Source organism: Salmo trutta, chromosome 15, assembly GCF_901001165.1.
Source record: "Salmo trutta chromosome 15, fSalTru1.1, whole genome shotgun sequence".
NCBI classification, from domain to species: domain Eukaryota; kingdom Metazoa; phylum Chordata; class Actinopteri; order Salmoniformes; family Salmonidae; genus Salmo; species Salmo trutta.
In genome coordinates, this window is record NC_042971.1 from 7,192,271 (window position 1) to 7,215,791 (window position 23,521).

The 23,521-nt window shown below is 44.4% G+C and overlaps 1 protein-coding gene across 1 annotated transcript in view; it reads left to right on the plus strand.

The window, feature by feature from the left end:
- The window catches only part of LOC115148404 (zinc finger protein 271-like), a gene marked incomplete at both ends in the record, with an annotated part of 40,257 nt that extends 16,941 nt beyond the window's left edge, over window positions 1-23,316 (plus strand). Inside the window, one exon of the mRNA XM_029690290.1 lies at window positions 22,188-23,316. Within this exon, the coding sequence (XP_029546150.1) occupies window positions 22,188-23,316 (1,129 nt within the window). The remainder of the gene's footprint in view (window positions 1-22,187) is intronic.
- Window positions 23,317-23,521: the final 205 nt, after the last annotated feature.

The following is a 23,521-nucleotide window of genomic DNA, read 5'->3' on the forward strand; positions in this document are numbered from 1 at the left end:
ATGTTTCAGTCAGGCCAATCACATCAAGATTATGATCAGTGATTAGTTCATTGACTATAACTGCCTTGGAAGTGAGGGATCTAACATTAAGTAACCCAATTTTGAGATGTGAAGTATCACAATCTCTTTCAATAATGGCAGGAATGGAGGAGGTCTTTATACTAGTGAGATTACTAAAGCGAACACCGCCATTTTTAATTTTGCCCAACCTAGATCGAGGCACAGACACGGTCTCAATGGGGAAAGCTGAGCTGACTACGCTGACTGTGCTAATGGCAGACTCCACTAAGCTGGCAGGCTGGCTAACAGCCTGCTGCCTGGCCTGCACCCTATTTCATTCTGGAGCTAGAGGAGTTAGAGCCCTGTCTATGTTCGTAGATAAGATGAGAGCACCCCTCCAGCTAGGATGGAGTCCGTCACTCCTCAACAGGCCAGGCTTGGTCCTGTTTGTGGGTGAGTCCCAGAAAGAGGGCCAGTTATCTACAAATTCTATCTTTTGGGAGGGGCAGAACACAGTTTTCATCCAGCGATTGAGTTGTGAGACTCTGCTGTAGAGCTCATCACTCCCCCTAACTGGGAGGGGGCCAGAGACAATTACTCGATGCCGACACATCTTTCTAGCTGATTTACACGCTGAAGCTATGTTGCGCTTGGTGACCTCTGACTGTTTCATCCTAACATCGTTGGTGCCGACGTGGATAACAATATCTCTATACTCGCCAGTTTTAGCTTTAGCCAGCACCGTCTTCAGATTAGCCTTAACGTCGGTAGCCCTGCCCCCTGGTAAACAGTGTATGATCGCTGGATGATTAGTTTTAAGTCTAATACTGCGGGTAATGGAGTCGCCAATGACTAGGGTTTTCAATTTGTCAGAGCTAATGGTGGGAGCCATCGGCGTCTCAGACCCCACAGCGGGAGGAGTAGAGACCAGAGAAGTCTCGGCCTCCGACTCCGACTCACTTAATGGGGAGAACCGGTTGAAAGTTTCTGTCGGCTGAATAAGCGACACCGGTTGAGCATTCCTACAGCGTTTCCGTCCAGAAGCCATGAGAAAGTTGTCCGGCTGCGGGGACCGTGCGAGGGGGTTTATACTAACGTTACTATCTGTACTTACTGGTGGCACAGACGCTGTTTCATCCTTTCCTACACTGAAGTTACCCTTGCCTAACGATTGCGTCTGAAGCTGGGCTTGCGGCACAGCTATCCTCGCCGTAAGGCGATCGTTCTCCTGTATATTATAAGTACAACGACTGCAATTTAGAAGGCACCATGTTAATGTTACTTAGCTTCGGCTGTTTGAAGTCCTGACGAACCATGTCCAGATAAAACCTCCGGGGTAAGAAAGTTGAATGAAAAAAGTTGAGTGAGGGTAAAAAGTAAAAATATACGGTAATGAAAAAGTAAAAACCGTCAGGTAGCAAAGTAAGATCGGCAACAAAAACGCACAGCAGCGTAAACAAGTCTGCAAGTTGTGACCGGAAACAGGAAAACCAAGAAAATTGGTTATTTTCTTCTGGTTATACTAATCTCTGGCTTCCTCAAGACATGTGTGTGTGTTAATTATTTAATCAAACACTTGAAGCATCAGTTCAGTTCAAGTTCTGCACATACAGTTGATTTTATTAAACACATGGGGTGTGTCTATATGGACAGTTGATACAGTTGATTTTATTAAAAACACATACTGTTGATTTTATTAAATACATGGGGTGTTTTTTTTTTAAATACACGTCATAACATTTCAACCAATCAATTGGTAGAATACTTTTTATTTGGGACAGCCCTAGAACATAGTGCATTCAGACCCCTTCCCTTTTTACACATTTTGTTACAATACAGCCTTATTCTGATATGGATCAAAAAAAAATGTCATGATCAATCTTCAGACAATACCTCATAATGACATCACAATACCCCATAAAAGTGAGAAAAAAAGTTTAGAAATGCTTGCATACCAGTGGTTGTATCACTGTAGGTCATGCCAGTAGGTTACAGTAGGTTGTAACTCTCTAGGTCATGCCAGTAGGTTACAGTAGGTTGTAACTCTCTAGGTCATGCCAGTAGGTTACAGTAGGTTGTAACTCTCTAGGTCATGCCAGTAGGTTACAGTAGGTTGTAACTCTCTAGGTCATGACAGTAGGCTACAGTAGGTTGTATCTCTCTAGGTCATGCCAGTAGGCTACAGTAGGTTGTATCTCTCTAGGTCATGACAGTAGGCTACAGTAGGTTGTAACTCTAGGTCATGCCAGTAGGTTACAGTAGGTTGTATCTCTCTAGGTCATGCCAGTAGGTTACAGTAGGTTGTATCTCTCTAGGTCATGCCAGTAGGTTACAGTAGGTTGTAACTCTCTAGGTCATGCCAGTAGGTTACAGTAGGTTGTAACTCTCTAGGTCATGCCAGTAGGTTACAGTAGGTTGTATCTCTCTAGGTCATGCCAGTAGGTTACAGTAGGTTGTAACTCTCTAGGTTATACCAGTAGGTTACAGTAGGTTGTATCTCTCTAGATCATGCCAGTAGCTTACAGTAGGTTGTAACTCTCTAGGTCATGCCAGTAGGTTACAGTAGGTTGTAACTCTCTAGGTCATGCCAGTAGGTTACAGCGGGTTGTAACTCTTTAGGTCATGCCAGTAGGTTACAGTAGGTTGTATCTCTCTAGGTCATGTCAGTAGGTTACAGTAGGTTGTATCTCTGTAGGTCATGTCAGTAGGTTACAGTAGGTTGTAACTCTCTAGGTCATGCCAGTAGGCTACAGTAGGTTGTAATTCACTAGGTCATACCAGTAGGTTACAGTAGGTTGTATCTCTCTAAGTCATGCCAGTAGGCTACAGTAGGTGGTAACTCTCTAGGTCATGCCAGTAGGCTACAGTAGGTTGTAACTCTCTAGGTCATGCCAGTAGGTTACAGTAGGTTGTATCTCTCTAGGTCATGCCAGTAGGCTACAGTAGGTTGTAACTCTCTAGGTCATGCCAGTAGGTTACAGTAGGTTGTATCTCTAGGTCATGCCAGTAGGTTACAGTAGGTTGTATCTCTCTAGGTCATGCCAGTAGGTTACAGTAGGTTGTAACTCTCTAGGTTATACCAGTAGGTTACAGTAGATTGTATCTCTCTAGGTCATGCCAGTAGGTTACAGTAGGTTGTATCTCTCTAGGTCATGCCAGTAGGTTACAGTAGGTTGTATCTCTCTAGGTCATGCCAGTAGTCTACAGTAGGTTGTATCTCTCTAGGTCATGCCAGTAGGCTACAGTAGGTTGTATCTCTCTAGGTCATGCCAGTAGGCTACAGTAGGTTGTAACTCTCTAGGTCATGCCAGTAGGTTACAGTAGGTTGCATCTCTCTAGGTCATGCCAGTAGGTTACAGTAGGCTGTATCTCTCTAGGTCATGCCAGTAGGTTACAGTAGGTTGTATCTCTCTAGGTCATGCCAGTAGGTTACAGCAGGTTGTATCTCTCTAGGTCATGCCAGTAGGTTACAGTAGGTTGTATCTCTCTAGGTCATGCCAGTAGGTTACAGTAAGTTGTATCTCTCTAGGTCATGCCAGTAGGTTACAGTAGGTTGCATCTCTCTAGGTCATGCCAGTAGGTTGTAACTCTCTAGGTCATGCCAGTAGGCTACAGTAGGTTGTATCTCTCTAGGTCATGCCAGTAGGCTACAGTAGGTTGTATCTCTCTAGGTCATGCCAGTAGGTTACAGTAGGTTGCATCTCTCTAGATCATACCAGTAGGTTACAGTAGGTTGTTACTCTCTAGGTCATGCCAGTAGGTTGTATCTCTCTAGGTCATGCCAGTTGGTTACAGTAGGTTGTATCTCTCTAGGTCATGCCAGTAGGTTACAGTAGGCTGTATCTCTCTAGGTCATGCCAGTAGGTTACAGTAGGTTGTATCTCTCTAGGTCATGCCAGTAGGCTACAGTAGGTTGTAACTCTCTAGGTCATGCCAGTAGGTTACAGTAGGTTGTAACTCTCTAGGTCATGCCAGTAGACTACAGGTGGTTGTATCCAAGTGGAAACAATTATCAACCCAATGTGGAAAGTGTTGAATTTGGTCAACAACAAAATGAATGGCTTATTTGCTACGTGAGGTTAACTTGATCTAACAGAAGTTTCGTAATGATTAAATTGTTATGTGGACACGTGAAATACCGACAACTTTAATAAAAACACTATAGGAGTTGTCTCCAGATCGCTATGCCTTTTCATGCTAGTAGCTTAGCATCTCTCTCCATTGAATACAGGCGGTTGACGTCAACAACCCTCATAGAATATAAACAATAGATTACAATAATAAGATGTATCCACCAATCCAAAGACAGGATAGGTGGGAGATAGACAACCCACAGTGCAGCTTTGTGGACAACGACTCCCCTTGTTAGGACGGAGAGACATCTTTTCAGTATATCCATAATCTTTGGTGTAGCCAACCCAACTCTCACATGGCTCTATTGGGGGTCACGGTGTGTAGTAAAACATCACTACATTAAAATCACTACATGCCCTGGCCCCCAGTCTGCGGTCAGCAGATAGACCCTTCTCAAATATATATGTTAAGTCACTTTTTGGAAACGGAACGGAGAAAACAAGGGGTAGCTTGTTCTCTACGTCGTCTGATTCTAGACATATCAGTCATCATCCCAGGACCCTCCGTTGAAGAGGTATTGATGAGCCAACTCCGAATATCCAAAGTTAAAAACTAATTTAAGGTGGTACTTACTGGTGTTAATCAGATCTCCTGTCTCCTCCTCTTCATCTTCCAATGTGACAGTAATCTCTCCTTCCTTCTTCACTCCAAAAACAGCATCATCCTCTTCTTCCTCTTGTTTAACTGAAACGTCTTTCTCTTCTTCTTTCACTGTAACAGCCTCACCCTCTACTTCTTGTTTTACTGTAACATCCTCCTCTTCCTTCTCCTCTTTCACGACAATGTTCAGCCCCAGAGCTTCTTTCTCAGTCCAGCAGACCTCCTCTTCTTTAACAGGAGGGGAGTAGTTTAGGGAGCTCATGTTCGGGGATGTTAGCTAGCTAGCTATCATTAGCGACTAGGCTAATGCTAACTTAACCAGCCAGCTACTATAGCTGACTAATACACAATAACGTTATATTAAATTAAATAGGTTAACAAGTAGATACGACAGAAGTGTGTCTAAAACACAGTAGGTAATATAGACCGAAAGCGTCTAAATAGCTTGAATCTTTCGGCTATGTTGGCTAGCAAGCTACCGAGGTGGTTGACGAGCTGTTTATGAAGAACCGTCCACTAGATTATACGTCACGCTGCAGCATCGCCTGAAAGACGCACATCGCCGTCTGCTGACTGGAGGGAAACGCAGTTGAGGATCACATTTTATTTTCAGACAAAGATTATTTTACATGGATTTAATTAAATAATACTATTATATTGAGACATACAAAGACAGGAATGTGTTGGTTGATTAGTGAGAATAAAACATGTTTACTACAGCACATTTAAGACAGTTTCATTCTGTCAAACTAAATCTAAATAAGTAGCCAGCTACTGTCGGTCTATACTGCTCCTACATGGTGTAACAATACATCATGTAGATGTATATAATGAACAGACTAGGTCTATACTGCTCCTACATGGTGTAACAATACATCATGTAGATGTATATAATGAACAGACTTGGTCTATACTGCTCCTACATGGTGTAACAATACATCATGTAGATGTATAGAATGAACAGACTAGGTCTATACTGCTGCTACATGGTGTAACAATACATCATGTAGATGTATATAATGAACAGACTAGGTCTATACTGCTCCTACATGGTGTAACAATACATCATGTAGATGTATATAATGAACAGACTAGGTCTATACTGCTCCTACATGGTGTAACAATACATCATGTAGATGTATATAATGAACAGACTAGGTCTATACTGCTCCTACATGGTGTAACAATACATCATGTAGATGTATATAATGAACAGACTAGGTCTATACTGCTCCTACATGGTGTAACAATACATCATGTAGATGTATATAATGAACAGACTAGGTCTATACTGCTGCTACATGGTGTAACAATACAGTGCATTCGGAAAGTATTCAGACCCCTTCACTTTTTCCACATTTTGTTACATTACAGTCTTATTCTAAAATGATTAACACTACCGTTCAAAAGGTTGGAGTCACTTTGAAATGTTCTTGTTTTTGAAAGAAAAACACTTTTTTGGTCCATTAAAATAACATCAAATTGATCTGAAATACTGTGTAGACATTGTTAATGTTGTAAATGACTATTGTAGCTGGAAACAGCTGATTGTTTATGGAATATCTACATAGGCGTACAAAGGCCCATTATAAGCAACCATCACTCCTGTGTTCCAATGCCACGTTGTGTTAGCTAATTCAAGTTTATCATTTTAAAAGGCTAATTGATCATTAGAAACCCCTTTTGCAATTATGTTAGCACAGCTGAAAACTGTTGTGCTGATTTAACAAAGCTTTTGTAAACAGTGTTGTTGCATAACAATCAGGCAGTAGAACAACAATAATCATCACCCTCTTGACCAATCTTCCCTCCCCTTAACATTGGGTTGATTCAGACCCTGCCAGTGTACCAGGTGGACATTGGGTTGATTCAGACCCTGCCAGTGTACCAGGTGGACATTGGGTTTGATTCAGACCCTGTCAGTGTACCAGGTGGACATTGGGTTTAATTCAGACCCTGCCAGTGTACCAGGTGGACATTGGGTTTGATTCAGACCCTGCCAGTGTACCAGGTGGACATTGGGTTTGATTCAGACCCTGTCAGTGTACCAGGTGGACATTGGGTTTGATTCAGACCCTGCCAGTGTACCAGGTGGACATTGGGTTTGATTCAGACCCTGCCAGTGTACCAGGTGGACATTGGGTTTGATTCAGACCCTGTCAGTGTACCAGGTGGACATTGGGTTTGATTCAGACCCTGTCAGTGTACCAGGTGGACATTGGGTTTGATTCAGACCCTGTCAGTGTACCAGGTGGACATTGGGTTTGATTCAGACCCTGTCAGTGTACCAGGTGGACATTGGGTTTGATTCAGACCCTGCCAGTATGCCAGGTGGACATTGGGTTTGATTCAGACCCTGCCAGTGTACCAGGTGGACATTGGGTTTGATTCAGACCCTGTCAGTGTACCAGGTGGACATTGGGTTTGATTCAGACCCTGCCAGTATGCCAGGTGGACATTGGGTTTGATTCAGACCCTGCCAGTGTACCAGGTGGACATTGGGTTTGATTCAGACCCTGCCAGTGTACCAGATGGACATTGGGTTTGATTCAGACCCTGCCAGTGTACCAGGTGGACATTGGGTTGATTCAGACCCTGTCAGTGTACCAGGTGGACATTGGGTTGATTCAGACCCTGTCAGTGTACCAGGTGGACATTGGGTTTGATTCAGACCCTGCCAGGTGGACATTGGGTTTGATTCAGACCCTGCCAGTGTACAAGGTGGACATTGGGTTTGATTCAGACCCTGTCAGTGTACCAGGTGGACATTGGGTTTGATTCAGACCCTGTCAGTGTACCAGGTGGACATTGGGTTTTATTCAGACCCTGCCAGCATGGCCAGAAATGTATTCCAAGGTCAGTAACATATAACCACAGAACCACCCCAGACCTTTCATGCATGACTAAAAACACCTAAGTATTAGATTTACTGCCATGGTCTAGTATGTCACTGCATTAGACACCATTCACAATGCTGGCTGAGGTACGAGTAAAACATGACATATTATTTCCTAACCATTCACAATGCTGGCTGAGGTACGAGTAAAACATGACATATTATTTCCTAACCATTCACAATGCTGGCTGAGGTACGAGTAAAACATGACATATTATTCCCTAACCATTCACAATGCTGGCTGAGGTACGAGTAAAACATGAAATATTATTTCCTAACCATTCACAATGCTGGCTGATGTACGAGTAAAACATGACCTATTATTTCCTAACCATTCACAATGCTGGCTGAGGTACGAGTAAAACATGACATATTATTTCCTAACCATTCACAATGCTGGCTGAGGTACGAGTAAAACATGACATATTATTTCCTAACCATTCACAATGCTGGCTGAGGTACGAGTAAAACATTACCTATTATTTCCTAACCATTCACAATGCTGGCTGAGGTACGAGTAAAACATGAAATATTATTCCTAACCATTCACAATGCTGGCTGAGGTACGAGTAAAACATGACATATTATTTCCTAACCATTCACAATGCTGGCTGAGGTACGAGTAAAACATGAAATATTATTTCCTAACCATTCACAATGCTGGCTGAGTTACGAGTAAAACATGAAATATTATTTCCTAACCATTCACAATGCTGGCTGAGGTACGAGTAAAACATTACCTATTATTTCCTAACCATTCACAATGCTGGATGAGGTACGAGTAAAACATGACATATTATTTCCTAACCATTCACAATGCTGGCTGAGGTACGAGTAAAACATGACATATTATTTCCTAACCATTCACAATGCTGGCTGATGTACGAGTAAAACATGAAATATTATTTCCTAACCATTCACAATGCTGGCTGAGGTACGAGTAAAACATGACATATTATTTCCTAAACATTCACAATGCTGGCTGAGGTATGAGTAAAACATGACATATTATTTCCTAATTGTAAAAAATTCCCCAATCTTTTAAAAAAGATCTGAAATGTCAAGGCTTTAGCTCAGTGGGCTTTTCCATTGTTGAGGAAAGCAGGGGAAGTGTTGTGAGTAACAGAACTGCCTATGGTGTGGGGGAAGGGACGCTGCTCACTGATTGGCTGTAGTGACAAGGGTCCCTCCAAAAATCTATCACTATTTCAACTCAAATTCTCCCCCAAATCTACCACTAATAGGCCAAGCCTCCACAGACCCTGGCTTGTATTGACAAACAGAACAAATCATTTCACATTCAAATATGTCATTTTAAATAGCTCAGTTCAATCCAGCTGGGCCTTTTAACACAGACAGTTATGCCTTTGTACAGATCTAGGATCAGTTCTCCTCCACAATGCATATTCAGTACCGGTCAATTGTTTGGACACACCTACAAATTCAATGTTTTTTCTTTATTTTAACTATTGTCTACGTTGTAGAATAATAGTGAAGACAACACAACTATGAAATAACTCATATGGAATCATGTAGTAACCAAAAAAGTGTTAAACAAATCCAAATATATTTTATATTTGAAATCCTTCAAAGTAGCCACCCTTTGCCTTGATGACATTTGTTCACACTCTTGGCATTCCCTCAACCAGCTTCACCTGAAATGCTTTTCCAACAGTCTTGAAGGAGTTCCCACATATGCTGAGCACTTGTTGGCTGCATTTCCTTCACTCTGCGGTCCAATTAATCCCAAACCATCTTATAGGCATAGTTGTTGTCTTCACAGTTAATTGTAATGAATTTCTACTGCAGCAGAGGTAACTCTGGGTCTTCCTTTCCTGTGGCAATCCTCATGAGAGCCAGCTTCATCATAGCGATGGATGGTTTTTGTGACTGCACTTGAAGATTCATTCAAAGTTTTTGAAAGTTTCTGTATTGACTGACCTTCATGTGTTAAAGTAATGACGGACTGTCATTTCTTTTTGCTTATTTGAGCTGTTCTTGCCATAATATAGACAAATAGGGCTATCTTCTGTATACCACCCCTACCTTGTCACAACACAACTGATTGGCTCAAATGCATTAAGAAAGAAAGAAATTCCGCATATTAACAAGGCACACCTGTAAATTGAAATGCATTCCAGGTGACTACCTCATGGGGATAGATGATAGGAGATAGAATGATGGTCAAAAGATAAAAGTAAAAGTTTAAAAAGTCAAAATAAAACATAATAAAAGTACATTTAAATGGCACTAAGTAGTAGTGATTTTACAACTAATGCCGGTTTGCCTGAGGCTGATGCCGTGCAGGTGTTGGTACACATGCATATACACACTCTCATTCAAATAAACACATACAAGAACACACACATACATGTAATAGTGCCGGACATGCTGTAACGGTTGTTGTATGAAGTAGACCAAGGCGCAGCGGGTTGAGTGCTCATATTTACTTTTATTGAACACTTACAAAACAAGAACATGAACAAACGACAAACAGACATAGAACGACTAGAACTAACATAGCCCAAAAACCCCGGAACACTCTAACCAAACACCCCTCTTACATAATACATAGCCTAACAAACCCCGAACCACAAAACAAACACCCCCTGCCACGTCCTGACCAAACTACAATAACAAATAACCCCTTTCCTGGTCAGAACGTGACACATGCACACAAACATATACAGTTGGCATTGCTGTTATGATTTCAGTTGTCCTTGATGTCCTTTGTATTAAATTTATTATTTTATTATTTTTTTACATTGTTGTTTGCTGTTTCCTTCTGTCTTTTCCTTTTTTCTCTTTAGTTCATTCTCTTGGTTGTTGGTGCATTGGGAGGTTCTTGGGGGTGGGGAATGGAATCAATTGTATTTTTATTTTTCTTCCTGAGGGGGGACTGTGGGAGGGGTCTCGAATGGTTGAGGGACAGCTGTTGGGGATCTTGGAGGGTTCGGGTTCACGTTTTTTGGCCTGGTGGTAGATTGGTCAACGTGGGCAGGGCATTGACCCTGGATGCTTCTGTGTGTCGCTCTGAATGGGAGTCTGTTGGATGACTGGTGTGATGTAATTGTTGAGTGGCTTCACTGCAAGTATATTGTATGTTTAGAATATTCAATAAATATAAATAATAATCATTCTCTTGGTTGTTTTTGCATTGGGAGGTTTTTGGGGGTGGCGAATAGAATTCATTGTATTTTTTATTTTTTTCTTCTGCGGTGTAACGCTTGGACGTCGTGGGTGTGGAGTCAGGCACAGGAGGCAGAAAAATGTTTGGTACAATATATATTTAATAAGTACCACAAAAGAGAAAAAATGCCCAAACACAACAGGGCGTAACAAACCCAAAGTCCAACAACACGATTCACTACACGAACATAGTGAAAACAAGTAACAAGCCAGCACACAGAACAGGTGGAGAGGCGGGCTTAAATAATCACCACTAATTAACTAAATTAACACAGGTGCAACTAATAAAGACATAACTAACAGAAAAACGAAAAGGGGATCGATGGCAGCTAGTAGGCCAGTGACGACGACCGCAGAGCGCCACCCGAACAGGGAGAGGAACCATTCTCGGCAGTAGTCGTGACAGTACCCCCCCCCCCCCGACGCGCGGCTCCCGCAGCGCGCCGACACCGGCCTCGGGGTCGACCCGGAGGATGCGGCACGGGGCGATCCGGATGGAGGCGATGGAAATCCTCTAATAGTGATGGATCCAGTATGTCTCCCACCGGCACCCAGCACCTCTCCTCCGGACCGTACCCCTCCCAGTCCACGAGGTACTGCAGGCCCCCCACCCGGCGTCTTGAGTCCAGAATGGTGCGTACTGTATACGCCGGGGACCCCTCGATGTCTAGAGGGGGCGGAGGGACCTCCGGCACCTCACCGTCTTGTAAGGGACCAGCTACCACCGGCCTGAGGAGAGACACATGAAATGAGGGGTTAATACGATAACAAAAAGGGAGTTGTAATCTATAACACACCTCGTTTATTCTCCTCAGGACTTTGAAGGGCCCTACACGCTGCGGACCCAGCTTCCGGCAGGGCAAGCGGAGGGGCAGGTTTCGGGTCGAGAGCCAGACTGCCCTGGCCATAGAGAGGGGTTTTTGTTCTTTATTTTGGTTAGGCCAGGGTGTTACATTGGGTGGGCGTTCTATGTTCATTTTTCTATGTTTTTGTATTTCTTTGTTTTGGGCCGTGTGTGGCTCCCAAACAGGCACAGCTGTAGTTCGTTGTTGCTGATTGGGAGTCACACATAAGTAGCCTGGTTTTCCTTTGGGTTTTTGTGGGTGATTGTTTCTGTTTAGAGTTTTTCCTGACAGGACTGTTTGGCTGTCGTTTTTGTTTCTTTTTGTAAAGTGTTCTCTTTTCATTAAATTACCATAGATGAATACACATCCTCCGCTGCACCTTGGTTTTCTCACGACGACAGCCCTTACACAGACCCTGTCTCCTATTGCGAATATGGGGGTCTCACTGCGGTGGCGGTCAGCGCTCCTCTTCTGTCGTTCTCCAGCTTGTTTCAGGGATTCCTCGACAGCCCTCCAGGTGTCCTTGGAGCGCTGCAACCAATCCTCCACCGCAGGAGCCTCGGTCTGACTCTGATGCCATGGTGCCAGGACCGGCTGGTAGCCTAACACACACTGGAAAGGCGACATGTTAGTTGATGAGTGGCGGAGTGAGTTTTGCGCCAACTCAGCCCATGGTAAGTACCTTGACCACTCACCTGGCCGGTCCTGGCAGTACGACCGCAGAAACCTACCCACCTCCTGGTTCACTCTCTCCACCTGCCCATTGCTCTCGGGGTGATAACCGGAGGTCAAGCTGACCGAGACCCCCAGACGCTCCATAAACGCCCTCCATACACGGGACGTGAACTGGGGACCCCGATCAGAAACGATGTCCTCCGGCACCCCGTAATGCCGGAAGACATGGGTGAATAGAGCCTCCGCAGTCTGTAGGGCCGTAGGGCCGTAGGGAGACCAGGCAATGGGAGGAGACGGCAGGACTTAGAAAACCGATCCACAACTTCCAGAACCGTGGTATTCCCCTGAGACAGGGGAAGCTCGGTAAGAAAGTCCACCGACAGGTGAGACCACGGCCTTTGTGGAACGGGGAGGGGTTGTAACTTCCCTCTAGGAAGGTGCCTAAGAGCCTTGCTCTGGGCGCATGCCGAACAGGAAGAGACATAAAACCTCACGTCCTTGGCTAAGGTGGGCCACCAGTACCTCCCCCTAAGGCCTTGCACTGTCCTCGCCACCCCAGGATGACCCGACGAGGGTAGCGTATGACCCCATCGAATCAATTGATCACGGACACCAAGCGGAACGTACTTACAACCTGTAGGACAATTAGAAGGTGCAGGCTCCATCTGTAACGCCCGCTCAATGTCCGCGTCCACCTCCCATACCACTGTTGCTACCAGCTTAGAAGCTGGAAGGATGAGAGTAGGATCGATGGGCCTATCCTCAGTGTCATAGAGGCGGGACAGCGCGTCAGCCTTGGTGTTCATGGCACCTGGTCTATACGAAATCCTAAACTGAAATCGGGTGAAAAACATGGCCCACCGTGCCTGACGCGGATTCAGTCTCCGGGCTGCCCGGATATACTCCAGGTTCCAGTGGTCAGTCCAGATGAGAAAAGGGTGTCTAGCCCCCTCAAGCCAATGTCTCCACACAGTCAAAGCCTTGACCACAGCTAACAACTCCCGGTCCCCCACATCATAGTTCCGCTCCGCCGGACTGAGCTTCCTGGAGAAGAAAGCGCAGGGGCGGAGTTTCGGTGGCGCACCCGAGCGCTGTGATAGAACGGCACCCACCCCAGCCTCGGATGCGTCCACTTCCACTATGAACGGCAAAGAGGGGTCCGGGTGCGCCAACACGGGCTGGCAGCGCCTTCAACTGGTTGAAGGCTCTGTCCGCCTCTGAACAGCGCCTTCAACTGGTTGAAGGCTCTGTCCGCCTCTGTTGACCACCGTAAACGCACCGGTCCCCCCTTCAATAGTGAGGTAATGGGAGCCGTCACCTGGCCAAAACCCCGGATAAACCTCCGGTAGTAATTGGCAAAACCCAAAAACCGCTGCACTTCCTTCACCGTGGTTGGAGTTGGCCAATTACACACGGCATTAACGCGGTCACACTCCATCACCATCCCTGAGGTGGAAATGCGATAACCCAGAAAGGGGACGGCTTCTTTGAAGAACTCACACTTCTCAGCCTTGACGTATAGATCATGCTCCAGCAGTCTACCAAGCACCTTGTGTACTAGAGACACATGCTCAGCGCGTGTGGAGGAGTAAATCAAGATGTCGTCGATATACACAATCACTCCCTGCCTGTGCAGGTCCCTGAGAATCTCATCGACAAAAGATTGAAAGACGGCTGGAGCATTCTTCAATCCATACGGCATGACGAGGTACTCATAGGGGCCCGATGTGGTACTAAATGTGGTTTTCCACTCGTCTCCCTTCCGAATACGCACCAAATTATACACACTCCTGAGATCCAGTTTCGTGAAAAACCGCGCTCCGTGAAATGATTCCACAACCGTAGCAATGAGAGGTAGTGGGTAACTGAACCCCACTGTAATGGAATTGAGACCTCTATAATCAATGCATAGGCGCAAACCTACCCCCTTTTTCTTCACGAAAAAGAAACTCGAGGAGACGGGTGAAACGGAGGGCCGAATGTACCCCTGCCCCAGAGATTCCGTGACATATGTCTCCATAGCCAACGTCTCCTCCTGGGACAATGGATACACATGACTCTTGGGAAGCGCAGCGTTACCCTGGAGGTCTATCGCACAATCACCCTGTCGATGAGGTGGTAATTTAGTTGCCTTCTTTTTACAGAAGGCAAGAGCCAAATCGGCATACTCAGGGGGAATGCGCACAGTGGAAACCTGGTCTGGATTCTCCACCAACGTGGCACCAATGGAAACACCCAGACTCCTACCTGAACACTCCTCTGACCATCCCTGGAGAATCCCGTTTCCACAAAATCTTGGGATTGTGAATGGCTAGCCAGGGCACCCCCAGCACCACTGGAAACGCAGGTGAATCAATAAGAAAAAAACTATTTCGTTCCTTATGATTCCCCTGCGTTACCATGTCCAGTGGCACCGTGGCCTCCCTGACCATCCCTGACCCTAATGGTCGGCTATCTAAGGAGTGCACGGGGAAAGGGGAATCTAACGGTAGCAGCGGAATTCCCAACTTAAGGGCGAGTCCGCTATCCATAAAGTTCCCAGCTGCGCCTGAATCGACTAGTGCCTTATGCTGGGAAAAGGGAGCAAAATCAAGAAAAAAAATTAAGACATACATGTGACCAACAGAGGATTCTGGGTGAGTGTGGTGCTGACTCACCTGGGATGAACGAGGAGTGTTCTGCCTGCCTTCTCGACTCCCAGAGGGACCCCCCCAGCACCGGTCGGCCGTGTGTCCTCGGCGACCACAATTGGTGCAGGAGAGGCACCTCCTCCTGTTCCCCTTGATGCAGTTCCCCCTAGCTCCATAGGAATGGGCGTAGGTAGGCTAGGAGATGGAACTGACAGGACCCTTTCTGAACGCCCGCGGGCAGCCAGCAGATGGTCCAGTCGTATAGACATGTCGATGAGTTCATCTACGGAGAGTGTAGTATCCCGACACGCTAGCTCCCTGCGGACGTCCTCCCGGAGGCTACACCTGTAGTGGTCCATTAGGGCCCTGTCATTCCACCCAGCCCCAGCCGCCAAGGTCCGGAACTCTAGGGCAAAGTCTTGCGCGCTCCTCATCTCCTGTCTGAGGTGGAACAGTCGTTCACCCGCCGCTCGTCCTTCTGGGGGGTGATCGAATACAGTCCTGAAACGTAGAGTGAACTCAGGGTAGTTATTCCTTAATGGGTCTGGTCCATTCCAAACAGCATTGGCCCACTCCAATGCTCGACCCTTCAGGCAGGAGATGAGGAGGCTCACACTCTCCTCCCCCGAGGGAGTCGGCCTCACGGTCGCCAGGTATAACTCTAGTTGTAATAGAAATCCCTGGCACCCTGCTGCTGCTCCATCGTACTCCCTCGGAGGCGTAAGACGCAGTGCCCCAGATCCAGACGGGGAAGGGAGTGGAGTAGGTGGACTCGTCGGGTGAGCCGGAGGTGAAGGGAGGAAACCACTCCTTTCCCATCGATCCATCCTCTCCATCATCTGGTCCACGGCTGACCCAATCCGATGGAGGACGGTGGTGGTGTGGTGGAGGACCCGTTCTTCCATCGATGGTAAAGGAGTGGTGGCTGCTTCTGCTGACTCCATGTTGTTGGTGCGCGCTTCTGTAACGTTTGGACGTCGTGGGTGTGGAGTCAGGCACAGGAGGCAGAAAAATGTTTGGTACAATATATATTTAATAAGTACCACAAAAGAGAAAAAATGCCCATACACAACAGGGTGTAACAAACTCAAAGTCCAACACGATACACAACACGAACACAGTGAAAACACGTAACAAGCCCGCACACAGAACAGGTGGAGAGGTGGGCTTAAATAATATCACTAATTAACTAACAGAACACAGGTGAAACTAATAAAGACAAGACTAAGAGAAAAACGAAAAGGGGATCCATAGCAGCTAGTAGGCCGGTGACGACGACCGCTGAGCGCCGCCCGAACAGGGACAGGAGTCACCCTCGGCAGTAGTCGTGACAAGTGGTAATGATTGTGAAATATGATCCTTGTAATTATTCTCTGTGAATATCAGCAGTGGGAATGATTGTGAAATATGATCCTTGTTATTATTCTTTGTGAATACCAGCAGTGGTAATGATTGTGAAATATGATCCTTGTAATTATTCTCTGTGAATATCAGCAGTGGTAATGATTGTGAAATATTTCGTTCATTTCATCAGAGCAACATGATAATTAATGATTTCTGAACAACCATTTTTTATTTAATGTCTATTAAGAATATCTTATCAACTTTATTTCACTTGGTGATGTTTCATTATAGAGAACATAACATGACAATACATGACATCTACAGTGGTGATGTTTCATTATAGAGAACATAACATGACAATACATGACATCTACAGTGGTGATGTTTCATTAAAGAGAACATAACATGACAATACATGACATCTAAGTAGCTGAATATGATTATGGACTAACAGTCTAAAGGTCACAACTCATGTTATTCTGGTTAAACATTGGGAGACTAGTTGATTATGGACTAACAGTCTAACAGTTTGAAGGACACAACTCATGTTATTCTGGTTAAACAGTGGGAGACTAGTTGATTATGGAGTGGGGATGTTTAAAAAAAAAAAGATGTTACTCCCTTTTATCTCCCCAATTGGTAGTAGTTAAAGTCTTGTCTCATCGCTGCAACTCCCGTACAGACTCGGGAGAGGCGGAGGTCGAAAGCCATGCGTCCTCCGAAACACAACCCAACCGTACTGCTTCTTGACACCATGCACATCCAACCCAGAAGCCAGCCGCAATAATGTGTCGGAGGAAACACCGTACACCTGGTCAGTGTGCACTGCGCCCGGCCCGCCACAGGAGGCGCTAGTGCACAATGAGACAAGGAAATCCCTGCCGGCCAAACCCTTCCCAACCCGGACAACACTGGGCCAATTGTGCGCCGCCCCATGGGTCTCCCGGTCGCGGCCGGCTGCAACAGAGCCTGGACTCGAACCCAGAATCTCTAGTGGTACAACCTTAGACCACTGCGCTACCCGGGAGGCCCTTGTGAATGGTGTCGGAGGAGGTGACATACTAGACCATGGCAGAAAATCTAATACTTAGGTGTTTTTAGTCATGCATGAAAGGTCTGGGGTGGTTCTGTGGTTATAAGTTACTGACCTTGGAATACATTTCTGGCCATGCTGACAGGGTCTGAGTCCCGTGTGGCTCAGTTGGTAGAGCATGGTGTTTGCAACGCCAGGGTTGTGGGTTCAATTCCCACGGGGGACCAGTACAGAAAAAAAAAAATGAAATGTATGCATTCACTACTGTAAGTCGCTCTGGATAAGAGTGTCTGCTAAATGACTAAAATGTAAATCAAACCTAATGTCCACCTGGTACACTGACAGGGCCTGCATCAAACCCAATGTCCACCTGGTACACTGGCAGGGTCTGAATCAAACCCAATGTCCACCTGGTACACTGGCAGGGTCTGAATCAAACCCAATGTCCACCTGGTACACTGACAGGGTCTGAATCAAACCCAATGTCCACCTGGTACACTGGCAGGGTCTGAATCAACCCAATGTCCACCTGGTACACTGGCAGGGTCTGAATCAACCCAATGTTATGGGGGGGAAGATTGGTCAAGAGGGTGATGATTATTGTTGTTCTACTCCCTGATTGTTATGCAACAACACTGTTTACAAAAGCTTTGATAAATCAGCACAACAGTTTTCAGCTGTGCTAATGGTTTTCTAATGATCAATTAGCCTTTTAAAATGATAAACTTGGATTAGCTAACACAATGTGCCATTGGAACACAGGAGTGATTGTTGCTGATAATGGGCCTCTGTACGCCTATGTTGATATTCCATAAAAAATCTGCCGTTTCCAGCTACAATAGTCATTTACAACATTAACAATGTCTACACTGTGTTTCTGATCAATTTGATGTTATTTTAATGGACAAAAAAAGTGTTTTTCTTTCAAAAACAAAAACATTTCTAAGTGACCCCAACCTTTTGAACGGTAGTGTTAATCATTTTAGAATAAGGCTGTAATGTAACAAAATGTGGAAAAAGTGAAGGGGTCTGAATACTTTCCGAATGCACTGTATTGTTACACCATGTAGGAGCAGTATAGACCTAGTCTGTTCATTATATATTTTTTTTTTTTTTTTTTTTATACATCTACATGATGTATTGTTACACCATGTAGGAGCAGTATAGACCTAGTCTGTTCATTATATACATCTACATGATGTGTTGTTACACCATGTAGGAGCAGTATAGACCTAGTCTGTTCATTATATACATCTACATGATGTATTGTTACACCATGTAGGAGCAGTATAGACCTAGTCTGTTCATTATATACATCTACATGATGTATTGTTACACCATGTAGGAGCAGTATAGACCTAGTCTGTTCATTATATACATCTACATGATGTATTGTTACACCATGTAGGAGCAGTATAGACCTACAGTAACTGGCTACTTATTTATATGTTGTTTGACTGAATGAAACTGCCTTAAATGTGCTGTAGTAAACATTTTTTATTCTCACTAATCAATCAACACATTCCTGTCTTTGTATGTCTCAATATAATAGTATTATTTAATTACATCCATGTAAAATAATCTTTGTCTGAATATAAAATGTGATCCTCAACTGCGTTTCCCTCCAGTCAGCAGACGGCGATGTGCGTCTTTCAGGCGATGCTGCAGCGTGACGTATAATCTAGTGGACGGTTCTTCATAAACAGCTCGTCAACCACCTCGGTAGCTTGCTAGCCAACATAGCCGAAAGATTCAAGCTATTTATACGCTTTCGGTCTATATTAGCTACTGTGTTTTAGACACACTTCTGTCGTATCTACTTGTTAACCTATTTAATTTAATATTACGTTATTTTTTATTAGTCAGCTATAGTAGCTGGCTGGTTAAGTTAGCATTAGCCTAGTCGCTAATGATAGCTAGCTAGCTAACATCCCCGAACATGAGCTCCCTAAACTACTCCCCTCCTGTTAAAGAAGAGGAGGTCTGCTGGACGGAGAAAGAAGCTCTGGGGCTGAACATTGTCGTGAAAGAGGAGAAGGAAGAGGAGGATGTTACAGTAAAACAAGAAGTAGAGGGTGAGGCTGTTACAGTGAAAGAAGAAGAGAAAGACGTTTCAGTTAAACAAGAGGAAGAAGAGGATGATGCTGTTTTTGGAGTGAAGAAGGAAGGAGAGATTACTGTCACATTGAAAGATGAAGAGGAGGAGACAGGAGATCTGATTAACACCAGTAAGTACCGCCTTCAATTAGTTTTTAACTTTGGATATTCGGAGTTGGCTCGTCAATACCTCTTCAACGGAGGGTCCTGGGATGATGACTGATATGTCTAGAATCAGACGACGTAGAGAACAAGCTACCCCTTGTTTTCTCCGTTCCGTTTCCAAAAAGTGACTTAACATATATATTTGAGGAGGGTCTATCTGCTGACCGCAGACTGGGGGGCCACGGCATGTAGTGATTTTAATGTAGTGATGTTTTACTACACACCGTGTCCCCCAATAGAGCCATGTGAGAGTTGGGTTGGCTACACCAAAGATTATGGATATACTGACAAGATGTCTCTCCGTCCTAACAAGGGGAGTCGTTGTCCACAAAGCTGCACTGTGGGTTGTCTATCTCCCACCTATCCTGTCTTTGGATTGGTGGATACATGTTATTATTGTAATCTATTGTTTATATTCTATGAGGGTTGTTGTCGTCAACCGCCTGTATTCAATGGAGAGAGATGCTAAGCTACTAGCATGAATATGCATAGCGATCTGGAGACAACTCTTATAGTGTTTTATCAAAGTTGTCGGTATGTCACGTGTCCACATAACAACTTAATCATTACGAAACTTCTGTTAGATCAAGTAAACCTCACGTAGCAAATAAGCCATTCATTTTGTTGTTGACCAAATTCAACACTTTCCACATTGGGTTCATAATTGTTTTCATTTGGATACAACCAACTGTAGCCTACTGGCATGACCTAGAGAGATACAACCTACTGTAGCCTACTGGCATGACCTAGAGAGATACAACCTACTGTAACCTACTGGCATGACCTAGAGAGTTACAACCTACTGTAACCTACTGGCATGACCTAGAGAGTTACAACCTGCTGTAACCTACTGGCATGACCTAGAGAGTTACAACCTGCTGTAACCTACTGGCATGACCTAGAGAGTTACAACCTACTGTAACCTACTGGCATGACCTAGAGAGTTACAACCTACTGTAACCTACTGGCATGACCTAGAGAGATACAACCTACTGTAACCTACTGGCATGACCTAGAGAGTTACAACCTACTGTAACCTACTGGCATGACCTAGAGAGTTACAACCTACTGTAGCCTACTGGCATGACCTACAGAGGTACAACCTACTGTAACCTACTGGCATGACCTAGAGAGTTACAACCTACTGTAACCTACTGGCATGACCTAGAGAGTTACAACCTACTGTAACCTATTGGCATGACCTAGAGAGTTACAACCTACTGTAACCTACTGGCATGTCCTACAGAGATGCAACCACTGGTATGCATGCATTTCTATCATAACAACAACCAAAGTGCTTCTTCATTCATTACTCAGGTAAAGACCGTGATGCCGTGCTCCACGTTGGATCCAAAATCTCTAACAAATTGATGTTTATAATGTGTTATTGTCTGCTTGATTTACTGTAGGGTCTCGTTAGTCTGTCTGGACACAAAGATACTTAGCTCATAATGTGTAGAGAATTGTTCCTTGATGGATAGGCTATTTTACAACACACAGAGCTATTTTCCTTTATTCTGGACATTTAGAATGACAACACATTACAGAGTAGCCTTGTGGGATTATTCACAAAATTATCTGGTTATGAAATGTCATGACAAATATATTTTTAGTTTCCTTGTTTCACCTGAAATATTAAATATATAGTCCTAGGTCTATGTTGTTGTAAGGTGAAGTTATGGGTCCTACAGTAGGTCTATGTTATTGTTAGGTGAAGCTATGGGCCTATTTGTTAAACACTTAGTGTACAAACCCTCATTGTCAGGCTGATGTTAAAGCTAGCCAAAGAGCATTTTACTGGTTGAAGTGTTTTTTTAAGGATAAAGCAATTGATTTGAGACAATAACACAAACATATTAAGCAGGTGATTCAAGCGAGCCTTACAATTATAATCCAAAAGTAATGTGAAAGCAACCTGTAAATGGAGGCTATTTTTGCTGTCAGCTGAGTTGCTGTAATTTTCAAAAACTAAAATCTTCGCTCACCATTTTTGCTCCAGGCAGATATACTACATCCATAACTAGTGGTTTCCTCATTACCAGATATACGACATCCATAACTAGTTGTTTCCTCATTACCAGATATACTACATCCATAACTAGCGGTTTCCTAATTACCAGATATACTACATCCATAACTAGTGGTTTCCTCATTAGCAGGGACCAGTTTCTGCAACCAAATTGTGTGCGCATTGCCCTCGTGACGCAATTTTATCAAACACAGAAAGGGGCCTATATTGGAGACCAAAAGTCGTCTGCCACACTGCTTAGGATTTTAACAAATTTAATATCTTATTTCTAGTTACTACTAATGTGAAAACAAGACAAAATATGATTGTTACTAACTTGACTGTCTTAATTGTCAAATAATTTAACTGACTTCAATTGTTGTACAACTTCATGGGTACGCTCTGGGCATCACCTTTTACCTCAAATAAACAGTGGATTTCTGCTGTTCTGGGCCTTTAACCATCTGTCTGACTTTGTCATTCACACAGGAGAGAGACGGGACAGTCGTGGATCCTCTGGGGATCCTCAACAACATCATGATGCTGACGAGGCAGAGAAGAGTCTCTCCAGATCAGAACTCCTCAAGAAACACCAGCAGATACCCACAGGAAAGAAACCTCACTGCTGCTCTGACTGTGGGAAACATTGCAAATCTTCATCAGTTCTTAAAATACACCAGCGAGTACACACAGGAGAGAAACCTTACAGCTGTGATCAATGTGGGAAGAGTTTTACTAAATCAATTAATCTGAAAACACACCTGAGAACACACACAAGAGAGAAGCCTTACAGCTGTGATCAGTGTGGCAAGAGTTTTACTCAGTCAACCAACCTGGTATCACACCAGAGAACACACACAGGAGAGAAACCTTATAGCTGTGATCAGTGTGGCAAGAGTTTTACTCAGTCAAGTAGCCTGGTATCACACCAGAGAACACACACAGGAGAGCAGCCATATAGCTGTGATCAGTGTGGCAAGGGTTTTACTCGGTCAACCAACCTGGTATCACACCAGAGAACACACACAGGAGAGCAGCCATATAGCTGTGATCAGTGTGGCAAGAGTTTTACTAATTCAAGAAACCTGGTATCACACCAGAGAACACACACAGGAGAGAAATCTTATAGCTGTGAGCAATGTGGGAAAAACTTTTCCCGGATAGGATACCTTAAAGGACACCAGAGAACACACACAGGAGAGAAACCTTATAGCTGTGATCAATGTGGGAAGAGTTTTACTCAGTCAAGCAACCTGGTATCACACCAGAGAACACACACAGGAGGGCAGTCATATAGCTGTGAGCAATGTGGGAAAAGTTTTTCTCGGATAGGACACCTTAAAGGACACCAGAGAACGCACACAGGAGAGAAACCTTATAGCTGTAATCAATGTGGCAAGAGTTTTACTCATTCAAGCAACCTGGTATCACACCACAGAACACACACAGGAGAGAAGCCTTATAGCTGTGATCAGTGTGGCAAGAGTTTTACTCAGTCAAGCAACCTGGTATCACACCAGAGAACACACACAGGAGAGCAGTCATATAGCTGTGAGCAATGTGGGAAAAACTTTTCTCAGGGAGAAAGCCTTAAAGAGCACCAGAGAACACACACAGGAGAGAAGTCTTATAGCTGTGATCAGTGTGGCAAGAGATACTCTCATTCAAGTGGTCTGATTAAACATCAGAAAATACATGCAGGAGATTCACAGAGTGTAGAATGATCTCCAACACCAGACCTGGGTAGTAGAACACAGAGTGTGGAATGATCTCCAACACCAGACCTGGGTAGTAGAACACAGAGTGTGGAATGATCTCCAACACCAGACCTATATACATCAAATCACATTTTATTTGTCACATACACTTGTTTAGCAGATGTTATTGTGGTTGTAGCAAAATGCT